A 13,942-nucleotide genomic window follows, 5' to 3' on the forward strand; every position below is an offset into this window, starting at 1 on the left:
CAGAAATCAGTATCTGGAATTTAAGGGGCTAACCATTTTAGTGCATAGGTGGAGTACTGTGTGTTACCTCACATCTGGTCAGAATATCTATTCTTTTACCTCAGCACTGACTACTGACAGTTCTTACCACCTGTGGTTCTCCAGCACAGATTTCTGATCACTTGCTACCTCTTCATGTGTGTGTTTTTCAAAAGTAACTAGATATCCTCTGGACCTCCTGTGAGCAAAACTTGGTATCTCCAGGGATTATGAAATATACGTTATATAAAAAGGAAAATGAAAGCTGGTTTACCAGCCTGCTGACCTCCTTGTGTCAGGAAATCTATGAAAACAAACTTATTTGTTACTACTTTTATTTAAAGGGGGGAAGATGAAAAACTTGGCAGGATGAGCTTTTTCGCTCCATCCTGCACTGCACATCAGTCTTTTTCTCCTCTGTGGGGGTCTGCATTTCCATCTGTTATTCCACACACGCAAAAATATCCTTTTCCAAATTGGCAGCTTTGTGAAGAAGTCATGAGGCATGAACAAAGATCAGTATTCGGCAGTCCAATCCTCTCAAGCAGTGATCAGCTGCTGGTAGGAGGGTTGAATCATAATATGAGGCCCCCGCCAGTGAACTCCATGCGCTGGGCATGAAAAGAAGACAGAAAGTACCATCAGCAAATGTGAGCAAGGATCTTAATAATGAAACTATTTTAGTAGGAGGTTCTCAATCACAGATTAACAGGAAAAAATAATACACATATCTTTGTTATTATACTCCTGTAAAATATTTTAACTTCTAGGACTGATTTTTTTAAAGTCCAGAAGGGAATTCAGCTTTGATCTCGGGAAGCAAGTCTTGTGTCACCTTCCTTATTCTTAGCCTTCATACAGAACTGACGACCTAGATCATTATGACTTGCCTCTTGAGTAATCTTGCCTCCATTCACCAATAAAGTCAACACCTCTCTTGAAAATTTTAAGACCCCAGAACTCTTCATACTCACCTCCGGCGGTTCAATAAAAGCCAGCCAGTCAGAAGCATGAGTCGGCAGCAGTCCCATTGACTGGCACTTGTAAACAGCCAATGCCAATCCTAAGAGGTTGCCGATTAAATACACCAGACCCTGAAGGAATTTTTGGCTTGAACTCTCAAGTAGCTTGAAGGCTGTGGGATCAACAAGAAGTCAAGAGACAGAAGAGACAACAGAGATACATCCTCTCTGACACCTAGAGGCAAAGGGCTGTTTATATCTCCTTGGGATGATGCCTTTTTTGGGCTACGTACAACAGCATGCTTTCCACAGGTGAAGAAGCAGCAGTATGGCATGAGTGCTATGAATTTCTTCCACAAGAAGAGCAGCCCTGTTACTGAGATAAGTTAATACATGATCCATCAATATTAGAAGGAGAATCTGATTTTAGTTAAATCTGATTTTTCATGAATGCCAGGTCTAAGTATAAGACACACTGTTCTCCAAGTCTGATCAGGGGAGGCATACATGGATTTGGCATTCCATTATATCTCACCACATCTCTGCAGTCAGAGATTCTGGTTCTGGATGCCCAAGTGTAATCTCCCCAATCATCACCTCAAGTTGGCAGCATCATCAGGAACACTGCCCAGCAGGACTTCTGAGGTTTAGACTCACTCAACACAAGAAATTGCTCTTCCCTGTCCATTCCTATAACATATTCTAGTTCATTTGTTATACACGTTTCATTCACATGACTGTTCTCGGGCTGGGCCGTTTAGGAACTGTATAGTATGCTATCTTGCTCTTGTATCTAACAATTATATCCAAGGACCCTTCCCTTAAGCACCTACAATTTGGAACAATGATACCAGCACCTCTGTCTGAGCAACACCGCGTACACTCTAGATTTCATTTGAAGTGAAACATCAGGTTTCTAAAGTACACACAATCTTTCCCAGGTGGGACCTTGGGCAAGTCTAAGCCCATGAAGCAGAAAGCAGACAAGATAGGGTTAAGAAAAAGCACACAAGAATAAGGTGATTGCTGTGGAAGTGGATTACGGTCTACTTACTGGCAGAAATGGACATCAGTGCTTGAATAGGTCTCCAGGCCATCATGCAGACCATCATAGTGGGGAAGATGGATATTGTGTTGCCTGCCATATACATGATGAACAAGTTCATAGGGATTTGCTTCAAGGGACCTAGGGCGATATCCCAGCAGCGCTAGGTTAAAGACAGAGTCGAAGAGGCAAATTTTAGATTTACGAAGCTATTTGTGGCCACCACAATGTTCTCACAACTCATACCAAGGTTGTACATTTTGGTTGCCAAGAGAGCATACTTAAGGAATCCAACAAGCCTCGCCTCACCTCCCAGCCCTGCACTATACTACCTTTTCCACCAAGATGCGATCCGTTTCCTGGACACTGGTGTCTGGCACCTGCTTGTCTGAGTAGCCTATGGGATACAGAGTGTCACCCTGACCACTGCTGCGGTCACTTCGGCCTCTGGCAAGAGAAGAGAAACAACAGCATCAAATGCCTACATCTGGAAAGCAGCTCTCTCATCCTTCTCACAAATCAAGGATCAAAACCATTGCTTCCAGAAGTTGCCTATATAAAGGTCTCCCCCTAGGCACGTACCGACTTCCACTGCCTGGCCCACTCAATTCAATGGCCCATTTGAAACGCCGCCCTCGATTGGTCACCAGTCCCCCTGGGGTGCTCATCTCTTCCTGTAAAAAAAAAAAAGCTAAATACAGACCCTTTGTGGGAATATCGAATAGGTACAAAAGATATGAGCTCATCTCCAAATATTTCCCCCGATTCCCTGGAAATCAAAAGTTTCTTTAATGCATCATTGTCTCTACCTCTCATAAATCAGTGTCTTCACATAACCTAAAGAAACTGATAAAAATATCAATACTCCCAACAGCGTTACTCGGATCACCTAGCATCTCCACGTTCAGCGTTGCTACTCGCTCCGAGTTTCAGCAGTATCCACTAACTGCTTATCTCCAACCCAGAGAGAAGAAACTCTCAATCTTTTAATAGTTCTTCAATTCTGCAAACATCCTCCAGTCTATGAATGTGAGACACCGTGCTTTTGTATCCAAAATTCAAAATGCCAGGAAATGGCCCACCCAGTATTGCTGAACAATATTGTGCCCACATTGAGAGCAAAAAATTATAAATAAATAAAAGGGAAAAAAAGGTGCCACACTTTACACAGCGAAGGGTGGCTTGATAAATTATATCTTATTAGTAGGATATAATATATGCTGCTAATAAATCCTATTCAGATGTTTTTCGGTCCCTCTTTGGGGAAGAAATCAGGGTAGCGACAAAATGAATAAAATAAATAGTAAGCATAAATGTGGCTCGAGAGATGAAGGGGCAAAGCTACTCCCCCGGTAAAAAAAAAAAACCTTATACACACCTGAAGGGATAAAAATAAAAGACCCCTGAACAGTTTAAAACCATTTTGGAACTGCCCTATCAAATATAATTCAATATATTTTGCAGATGCTTATTTGAGTCCATGGCATACCTCCAAAAAGAATCTGCTTCTGCTTCCTCCACCACCTTCTGCTTCTGCTCACCTCTCTAATTCCGCCTCCAGCCTCTTTCCATCCACCCTGCTACAGCCACTTCCGGCTTGGCCTTAAGCCCCACTTCCTCTTTCCGGTGACGTCATGTATCCATAGACACCATAGCGGCAAGAAGCAGAGTTTTCTTTCCTGCTTAACCTTAGAAGTGAAGGCTATTTATCCGAAGGTCCTTGCCCCTATAGCTTTACAGTATTTACATTATACGTGCCCATTAATAAATACAAAACACATATAAATGTACACATATTTACGATTTCACTAGATAATAAACAGGCATAGACGGATTTATGATTTTAACATATATTTCCATTTAAAATAGAATGATCTATGTATTATAAATACAGATTAACATTAGATATTTATATAATATACATTAATATATATTTAAAATATGTTTGTTTGGAAATATGCATTAAGATCACAAATATGTGTATATCTATTATATTTATATAATGTAAATATATATGAATAATATACAGATAAATATGTACATTATACAGTATATACCCTGTTTCCCCTAAAATAAGACCTAACCTGAAAATAAGCCCTAATACATTTTGGGAGCAAAAATTAATATAAGACTCTGTCTTAATTTTCGGGGAAAGAGGGTATATTGACTAGTATTTCACACACACCTCTATGTCTCATTCCTCCGCCACCATAGTAATTCAAAGGCTAGAGCGGCCCCCGTTGTTTGGCTAAGACAATCCAATATGGCGCCTTTACAGGAAGTCAAAGCTTCGGGAGAGTCACTCTAGCGCCATCTCTTCCTCTCCATGGTTTTAACAGGGAGGAGGGGAAACCTTGCTCCCTTTCCTGCGCACGCGCGTTCAGCTTGCTTAGCCATGCGAGTGTTAGTAGGTGAGTGGCGTTAGAGAGGAGTTTGCTTAAGGAAGGGAGGGGGTCGGTGAAGCAACGGGGGGGGGGGAAGAAGGTGCCCTTGAACCCGAAGGGTTTCGTGATGGTGGTTTTGCAATGAGAATCGGGGTGCGTTTATCTGTAAAGGAATCTGCGACCTGGAATTTGCAAATTTAGGCTTGATCTGTGATGGATGAGTCGCGGGAAACACGCGTCTGTGTGAACGAGGTTTTAACTTTGCGGGGGTTAGACTCTCAGTCGATGGCTGAGCACCAGCCACGAGTCAGCAGGGAGCCTGCCACCCTTCTTCCCCCATGTAGGAGTCACGCAGGATCAGGGCCGACCCAACACATTGTGCTGCCTGAGGCAGAGCTGTAAGCCACACCCTCTAACCCTGGGCGCGGGGGGTTGCAGGTGCATAAAAGGCATGCTTGCTTTGTCAGCTCCAGCCTAATTTTCCACTCCTTGAGAAGCAGAGGCTGCAGAAATCCTCTCTCTCTCCACCAGCTTCTGCAGTTAGATTATGATGATGATTGAACCGCAGAGCTGAAGGGGACCCTATGGATTATCGAGGCCATCCCCTGTCAAGGAGACGTAGTGGGGACTTGAACTCCCAACCTCTGGCTCCATAGCCAGAGACCTAAACCACGTGTTCAGAAAAAAAAAATCAGTACACCACTTATGTTTGGGTGAGAAGTGGTTAACTGATGGGGAAAAAAGGGGGTTCTGGGATTCCCCTCCCCTCGTTTGTGTCCTTCCAGATGCAAGGGAGGGTCATTCTCAGACAGGCACGTGGCCTGTGGGCAAGCCCAGCCCACAACCACCACCCCCCGGGCAGTGGGGTGGAAAGTTGGGTGGGAGATTTTGAAATCTGCATTGCAGGTCCCACCCGAGCCTTCAAACAGAATGGGATCAAAGGCAAAAGGTTGAAGAGAAACCAGAGGCTTCACTTCTGCTGTAGGAAATGAAAGGGAAAGGAATAAGAAATCACTTTTGTGTAGTATATATGACTATCTAAAAATAAAGGAAATTAAAAAAAACTGGATGGGTGAATTTGGGGCAGGCATTCTTAGCCTGATCTATCTCACTGGGTCACTGAGCTGGTGAAAGGGGAAAAGTACAATATATAAAAGCAGCATTGAGGCTTTTGGAGAAAAGACCAGCTATATCATTTCCAGAAGTAGCAGCGACCTGCAATTTCATATGCTTTACTATGGAAGGAGTCGTTGCAGAACAAGTCTTTTGCAAATCAGAGGCCTCTTGTTACGGGTTAGAAGTACGTCCCTCCTTTGCCCAACCGATTATCATTCCCTACAGTACTATAATTCTTAAAATGCATCCGAAGATGTAGGCTGCAGTCCACAAAATGTCGTGCCTGATAAAAATGGTTAGTCTTTGAAGGAGTCACTAGAAATTAGTTTTGCAGCAGAAGGCCCCATGTCGCTAACCATGAGAATAGAGGTGGTTGACACGACGGTCCTACCGAGCTTTGGATCCACTTTCAAGAAGAGTAAAAAAAAAAAAACACAGACTCTTGTGTGACTCCATATCAGCAAACCTTTTGTGCCACTTTCTTCTCCCTAGAAACAGGTCTTTTGTAAGGCTAATGGATCTCAATCATCCATTCAAGGCCAAGCTAGGTAAAGGTAAAGGTTCCCCTTGACATTTAGTCCAGTCGTGTCTGACTGTAGGACGTGGTGTTCATCCCCGTCTACAAGCCATAGAGCCAGCGTTTGTCCAAAGACACTTTCTGTTGTCACGTGGCCAGCGCGACTAGACACGGAATGCTGTAACCTTCCCACCGTGGTGGTACCTATTTATTCGCATTTTTACATGCTTTCAAACTGTTGGCAAGGAGCTGGGACAAGCGATGGGAGCTCACTCCGTCATGTGGATTCAATCTTACGACTGCTTGGTCTTCTGACCTTGCAGCCCAAAGGCTTCTGTGGTTTGACCTGCAGCTAAAGAGTTTTAAGCTCAAATAAGCAAGTCATTGGAAATCTAGGGACAGAAGTTGCCCACTCACACACCTACTAGATCTCACCCAGTCTAGGTTGCAAAGGTGGTGGATTCTGAGAACTAGAGTTTGGCTCCTTTCACCTTGTGGAATGACTTCTTTAAGGAGACAAATTCCTGACATGGTTTAAAACAAGTTATTGCTGTGAAATTTTTGTGACTATTACCATAGTCTTTCAAGACTAAAGGATGCCTAACTCTAAACTAATTGCTGTGAAAATAGACACCCGCCCTACATAGCTGAGATGAAGATCACAGGTTAACTCAGTGGTCAGAAGGAGCTATTACTAATCAGAAAATCACAAAATTTTGGCCCTAAGAAGACTACCCCCCACTGTTCTCACCAGAGGAAAAATGCTGTTTCTTAAATTGCAGAATTTCCCAGGTAATCGATCCAGGACTTTTAGTCCAAACTTTAATACTATAGATAGAGAAAGATGGGGAGACAGGGTTTTTTACAATCTCTTTTTCTTCCCTGTTCCCTTTCTTTTTTAATACTTGAGAATTCTGGCATCGCCAGGAAACTTTTTTAAAAATTTAAATTTTGAGGTTGTTTGGGAGAGCTCAGATATGCAAAGGAAAAACGTGGCAAAAATGTCCCTATGGCTGCTAAAGAGCACAAGGAAACCATTTTAGCAAAATGTTTTAATTTATTTATCTTAATTGGGGGGGGGTGGAGAGGGTTAGGTGTTTTGGAACTGCATTTGGACCCATGACCTGTGTGTTGACTTCCTTGTTAAATTACCACTAAATGATAAACTATCTGTTGATTTATTGCAGGAGGGGTGTTGACTATAATTTCCAATGTCACAATATTCATTTCTTTGTTGATTCCATCATTCTTTTGCCTTCTTCCTACTTGGGGGGAAAAAAGAAAAATCGTGTTAAATCATTTTCTCTATTCCAATTCTGGCTTAAACTAGGCGGTGGGACAGGGTTTGTTGGCCGAGCCTTAACCCAACTGCTGCAGAGCCGAGGGCATGAAGTCACTGTTATCTCCCGCCGGCCTGGAAAAAACAAGATCACTTGGGTATGTAATGAAGGATTACCTTGAACTTTGAATTGATTGGAGTATATGATCCAGCTCTCACTTCCAGTAGTGATGTATGGAAGTAAGAGCTGGACCATAAAGGCGGCTGACCGCCAAAGAATTGATGCTTTTGAATTGTGATGCTGGAGGAGACTCTTGAGAGTCCCCTGGACTGCAAGGAGAACAAATCTATCTGTTCTGAAGGAAATCAACCCTGAGTGCTCACTGGAAGGACAGATCCTAAAGCTGAGGCTCCAATACTTTGGCCATCTCATGAGAAGAGAAGACTCCCTGGAAAAGCCCCTGATGTTGGGAAAGTGTGAAGGCAAGAGGAGAAGGGGACAACAGAGGATGACATGGTTGGACAGTGTCACTGAAGCGACCAACATGAATTTGACCAAACTCTGGGAGGCAGTGGAAGACAGGAGGACCTGGCGTGCTCTGGTCCGTGGGGTCATGAAGAGTCGGACAGGACTAAATGACTAAACAACAGCAAAATATGATGAATAGCTTTAAGGTTATACAAATGAGGGTCACCACAATCAAGTTTGTAATGTTTTCCTTGTGGTAAGAGTACCTGTGAGAGGCACAGAAGAAGATTGTGAGATGAAGGCTTCCATGAAAAGCTACTGATTTTGCCATGGAAGCTCAACAGGCAGGGCCAGTAAACGTGAGAGCCAGCACAATAGAGTAGTGATGATGCTGAATGAGGACTCAGGAGAGCCGAGTTCAAATTTTTTACTCACTTGTGAAGCTCACCAAGGGATATAGGGCCAGTTTTTACCTCTCAGCACAACCTACCACTGGGTTGTTGTGAGAGCAGAAATGTAGACAAGAACCATGTATGTCATCTTAGCTCTTTTAATAATAATAATAATAATAATAATAATAATAATAATAATAATAATAATAATAATAATAATAATAATAATAATAATAATAATAATAATAATAATAATAATAATAATAATAATTTATTGTCATTGTAAGTATATACACATACAACGAAATTCACAGACACCCAGAGACCAGACACATGCACACACATAAAATTCCCCAAAAACTCCCCACCCACTAAAAAATCCCCCACTAAAAATACAAACATCTACACCGCAGGCCAAGTAACACAGTCCCACTAATTATTCACTACTGGTGGTCTTTAAGCTCATTATTAATTGCAATTATAGCTCTGGGATAAAAACTATTGAGAAAACATGTGGTCCGAGTCTTAATTGTTCTATATCTTCTGCCAGATGGTAACAGTTCAAAAAAGTTATAAGCAGGATGGGAAGAGTCTCTCAGGATGCTATTTGATTTCCTTAGACAGCGGGATGTGAAGATGTCATCCAGGGTTGGTAGCTGGAGCCCGATGATATTCTGGGCAATTTTAATGGTTCTCTGTAGAGCTTTTTTGTCCGCTACAGAGCTACTCCCAAACCATGCCAGAATGCCATAGGTTAGGACACTCTCAATGGTCCTACGATAGTAGGACAGAAGTAAATGCTGAGATAAATTTAACTTGCCAAGCATTCTTTGCAGGAAGATATAATAATGTTCTTTTGGTGGTGGTGGTGGTTACATGCTGTCAAGTCACCTCTGATTTAAGGCAACCCTACAAATGAGTACTCTCCAAAATGTCCTGTCCCCAACATTCTTGATCAGCTCTTGCAAACGCAAACTTGTGGTTCCTTTAGGGAGTCAATCGTTCTCATATCTGAGCTTCCTCTTTTCCTACTGCCTTCAACCTTTCTCAGCATTGTTGTCTTTTCCAGAGAATCCTGCCACCTCCTGATGCACCCAAAGAAGAACAGGCTCACTTTCTACATTTTTGCCTCCAGGGATAGCTCAGGCTTGATTTGATGTCTAATAAAAGCAGGAAATAAATCCATTTATTTATTTATTTATTTATTTATTCATTCATTCATTCATTCATTCATTCTATTTATATCTCGCCTATCTGGTCAATTAAGACCACTCTAGGCGGCTTTTATTGAAGGTGTATGAGCACAGAGTTGCAAATCGGTGAAAATGGTGGATTGGGGCTAGGACACTTACTTTTTGAGGGAGGAGAATATATGAACCTTCAGAGCTGGGCAGATTTCATCTCTGTCCCTTTTCACTAGGATGAGCTTTCCCGCACGGGGCTCCCTCCCTGCGAAGGTGCAGTCAACCTTTCCGGAGAAAATGTCCTTAACCCTTTCCAGAGGTAAGTTCCACCGCTTCTGGGCAGTGGCACTTGGGGAATCATCTGATGGGAGTTTGCTAACAGGTTCTGCACCCTCTCCAGCCCTGATTGTCGAGAGTTTGATTCCCCATTTTTTATTTTGGGAGAAAAACCAGCCCATGTAGCCTTGAGCAAGCTGCACAGTTCCAAAGCGCCTCCAAAAGAAAGGAATGGCAATTAATATATACAGTGGTGCCTCACATTACGTTCCTGCGAAATCGCTGTAGAACGAAAACGTCGTAAAGCGAAAATAAAAAAGCCACTGAAACGCATTAAAACCTGGTTAATGTGTTCCAATAGGCAAAGAACTCACCGTCCAGCAAAGATCCTCCATGGGGCAGCCATTTTCAGGTGCCTGTGCAGCGAAAAATGGCTCCTAAACACAGCGGGGAGCCATTTTGAGCACCCAGTGGCCATTTTGAAACCCCGACGATCAGCTGTTTTTATCGTCGGGAAGCGAAAATCAGTTCCCGAAACAGGGAACCGATCATCGCGCAGCGAAATTCCCCCATTCAAAACATTTTGCGATTGCTTTTGCGATCGCAAAAACCTCGTCGTAATGCGGATTCGTCTTTAAACGGAGAGCCCGTCTTGCGAGGCACCACTGTATATTAATTTAATGCATTATTTCTAAGCTGTGTTCCAGCTTCAAGGCTTGCATTTTTCCTGAGTCCTTGTTTCACGAAGTGCACTGAGCAGGTGGAGGTAATGCGTTGTCTCATGTCCTCCTAGAATTCATGAAGAGATTAAGCCAGTGACTTCCAAAAAGAGGGGCGTGTGTTGTGTTCAAAAAAGGCAAGAAGCGTAGGAAGCATGCAAGCAAACCGCCAGTGGCGGCAGTAACTTTCTTTCCTTGGATTCTTCCTTGGGAGACATTTAGGAGGCTGCTCGTAAGCCTATGTAAATAACCAATGCGACGAGATGGACAAAGTGTGGAGTGATGTCCTGGTGATTTACCTTTGCTTCCATAGGTGGAATGAATCCTTTCGACAGGAAGTGGTCGCCAGCCGAGTCGAGACTACAAAGACGTTGGCAAAAGCCATTGCTGAAGCCGAGCATCCTCCCCGGGCCTGGGTGCTAGTCACCGGCGTAGGTATTTACCTGAGTGTTTCCTCAATATTTTACTGGGAGTTAAATAGTTTGGTGGCCCAGAACCTTTGAGAGCCTGCAGGGTTTGTAGCCTGTGAAGTCAAAGAAGCAGGTGGAAGCAGAAGCAGATCACAGGAAAACCTCATAGATTGCACAAAGTTAGCCTATTTTTCCGTGTATAAGACTATACTTTTCTCTAAAATCTTTAGACTAAAAATTGAGGGTCATCTTATACATGGAAGTAAGCTGAGGAAAGAACAAAAATAAGTGGAGGGGAAAGCAGGGATCAAAGCGATCCTGCAGGCCTTTGATCCCTGCTTTCCCCTCCACTTGCTAAGCCCCATTTATATTTCTTAATTTTAGGTTAGAAAAGTGGAGGGGGGTGTCTTATACATGGGGGTGTCTTATACATGGAAAAAATACGGTGATCAGAGAGCCTGTATCGGTGTTTCTTGCCAGAATATGGATTCTAAGACCTGCTTTTTAAGAAGGTGAAATTTGTCTAAGACGAATGGGCTAGTGAGTCCAGTTGGAAGGCCCCATTGAATGAATCTCTGTGCAATATTCTGCCCAGGTTATTACAAGCCCAGCCACACCACCAGATACACAGAAGACAGCCCCGGTGGCGATTTTGATTTCTTCTCTCGCCTGGTAACCCGTTGGGAGGCAGCCGCTAAAATCCCTGGGGACCGCACACGACAGGTGGTTGTGAGATCTGGTAAGGTGTAAAGTCAAACCTTTTCAGTGTAACAAGGCATTGGTTTTGAGCACTGATGGGATGGGAGGGTCTGCACCTTGTTTTAAAGGAGTGACATGGAGAGTTCCAGGAGCAACGAGGTGTATCAGGATGGCTGCACATTGTTTTAAAGCAGCTATGATGGTCCTCAAGTGTCTGTCCTAGTGTAACATAATGACTAAGGATGGTTTTGGAGAGTTCCAGGAGTGACAAGATGTGTCAGACGGGGCTGCACCTTGTTTTAAAGAAAGGTCTTGGAGAGTTCCAGGAGCAACAAGGTGTATCAGGAGGGCTGCACCTTGTTTTAAAGCAGCTATGATGGTCCTCAAGTGTCTGTCTTAGTGTAACATAATGGCTAACCTAGAAACATGAAAATCCCTGGTTCGAATTTTGATCTGCCACAATATCCGGTTTCTGGTGATAAACTTTCTCGTTCCCCTTGCCACTCCTTGCATGTGGCGATAAAGTGTTAATAGCAGAGACCTACCTTACAAGGGTGTTGCAGAGTTCACACTGGAAATATTTTGACTACTCAGAAACACTTTATACATTTTTCATCCCATGTGTCTGAAGAAGTGGGTTCTTACCCACGAAACAAATCCATCTTACGAATACCATAGTAAGTTTTTGTGTGTGAGAGAGAATCTGTACACAGAGTGGTTGTTATTATCCAACCTCACTTAATGCCAACTGGAACAAGATCTTTAAGGTACGTGAGATGTTTGAGAACCTGTTTACCAGTGCCAACATCCCAGCTGTTTTTTTTTGCGTCTGAGCCAGGATTTTAACCCAGATCTCCGAAGTCATAGACTGGCACATTATTCACTAAGCCATATTAGTTCTCTAATAGTAATGGTGCTGGTGCTGGCAGTGTCAATAGTGTCGCTCATCCTCCTAATCTTTCTTTTTTGTGTCCCCAGGTGTTGTGCTGGGCAGAGATGGCGGTGCCATTGCCCAGATGCTTTGGCCCTTTCGCCTCGGCCTGGGGGGCCCCATCGCTTCCGGCCGACAGCCTTTCCCCTGGATCCACGTGGGAGATTTAGCTGGCATCGTGGCACACGCCTTGGAGAGGGATGACGTCACCGGCATCTTGAATGGCGTTTCCCCATCGGCCGTGACCACCACGAGCGGGGATTTTGCCCAGGCGATGGGGTCGGCCCTCCGGCGACCTGCTGTATTGCCCCTGCCGGGCTTTGTTGTCTCTGCCATCTTTGGCCCCGAGAGGAGCGTCATGTTGCTCGAAGGGCAGCGTGTGGAACCCAAACGGACTTTGGAAACTAATTACCGCTTTGTGTTTCCTGATCTTCCCTCTGCTCTCCGCGATATTTTAGCCTGAGCTGAGGGAGGAAAAAAATCTGAATTTGAACTCGCAACCCACTGCTCCATCCCAGCTGTTCTTAACAATGACACCTACAATAAAAGGTGTCTCATATCCCCTTAAGTTTAACGTTGAAATTGAGTTTTTAGGCATAAGGGGTGTTTTTCAGATTTTAAAAAAATAGTTGAAGTTTTTGTGGTGGGTGGCCTGTGTGTGTGTGGAACGGTAGATATAATTTTTTTAAAAAGCGATCCTTGAAAACCTGCGTCTTCAGACAGGTTTTCCAAGCTATCACACCATCATACCACAGAGGCTTTTCAGCACTTTTATAATCTGTCTTGCCATTTTGCCTTTTTCGTTTTTAGTGATTTTGATGTTGTCTTTGTATATGGATCATTATGTTTGATTTTTGGTTTTATCTTGTTTTATCGCACTGTGGACCACCCAGAGTGGCTTTGGTAGCCAGATGGGCAGTATAAAAGATGAATGAATGAATGAATTGAATGAATGAATGAATGAATGAATGAATGAATGAATGAATGAATGAATGAATGCCCAGCATTGAACCCGTAGCTTTCTGCTTGTCAAGTAAGGGCTGCGCCTCATCCACTGGAACAACTTTTCGCAGAGTAACTTTATACTTCTAATCTGTTGCTCAGAGTTGGAAGGCCATCTTTAACTAGCCTCTTCCACCACCACTGCTGGAGGCAGACAAGAGAAAATTGGAGAACCATCATTCAGATCTGCTTTGATTTGTATTCCTGCGCTGAGCAGGGGGTTGGACTTGATGGCCTTAGAGGCCCCACCCAGCTCAGTGATTCTATGATTCAATTCTACCACCTGCGGCAGGTGATGCACCAAACCCAAAATCCCTTCAGGAAAACAAACAGATGAGTAAGCTCTTTAGCTTCTGACATAACTTTGGATCTTCCGCTAACCTTGGAGGATTAAAATGGCCCTGTTAAATCAGCTCAAGCTTTTATTGACTTAACTTGGCAAGCAACCTGTTAGAGCATGCATAGTTCAGAAAACTTGCTCCAGAAGACACAAGAGTGTTTCCGTTTTCGCACCAATGGCTACAGAGAAATCTGACGCT

General features: G+C 43.5%; 2 protein-coding genes across 5 annotated transcripts; one reads left to right on the top strand and one right to left on the bottom strand.

Annotated features, from left to right (window-relative positions):
- Window positions 1–336: 336 nt before the first annotated feature.
- EMC4 (ER membrane protein complex subunit 4) lies at window positions 337–3,705 on the bottom strand. 3 transcript variants are annotated; one of them, XM_020815493.3, is made up of 6 exons: window positions 3,567–3,705; window positions 2,608–2,699; window positions 2,358–2,472; window positions 2,035–2,188; window positions 993–1,153; window positions 337–629 (listed from the first exon to the last, which is right to left on the bottom strand). In XM_020815493.3, exons 2-6 carry the CDS (start codon window positions 2,691–2,693, stop codon window positions 594–596), a joined length of 552 nt encoding a protein of 183 aa, XP_020671152.1. In that variant the 5' UTR covers window positions 2,694–2,699; window positions 3,567–3,705; the 3' UTR covers window positions 337–593. The 3 variants fall into 3 exon arrangements, with proteins under 3 accessions (XP_020671152.1, XP_020671151.1, XP_072833059.1); XM_020815492.3 differs by having other exon boundaries at window positions 3,515–3,653; XM_072976958.2 differs by lacking the exon at window positions 2,608–2,699 and having other exon boundaries at window positions 3,515–3,631.
- Window positions 3,706–4,296: 591 nt separating this feature from the next.
- Window positions 4,297–12,969, top strand: SDR39U1 (short chain dehydrogenase/reductase family 39U member 1). 2 transcript variants are annotated; one of them, XM_020815495.3, is made up of 6 exons: window positions 4,297–4,436; window positions 7,373–7,479; window positions 9,603–9,685; window positions 10,675–10,796; window positions 11,367–11,510; window positions 12,449–12,969. In XM_020815495.3, exons 1-6 carry the CDS (start codon window positions 4,352–4,354, stop codon window positions 12,862–12,864), a joined length of 957 nt encoding a protein of 318 aa, XP_020671154.3. In that variant the 5' UTR covers window positions 4,297–4,351; the 3' UTR covers window positions 12,865–12,969. The 2 variants fall into 2 exon arrangements, with proteins under 2 accessions (XP_020671154.3, XP_072833058.2); XM_072976957.2 differs by lacking the exon at window positions 4,297–4,436 and adding an exon at window positions 5,883–6,834.
- The last annotated feature ends 973 nt before the right edge of the window (window positions 12,970–13,942 follow it).

Source organism: Pogona vitticeps, chromosome 6 (genome assembly GCF_051106095.1).
Source record: "Pogona vitticeps strain Pit_001003342236 chromosome 6, PviZW2.1, whole genome shotgun sequence".
NCBI lineage: Eukaryota > Metazoa > Chordata > Lepidosauria > Squamata > Agamidae > Pogona > Pogona vitticeps.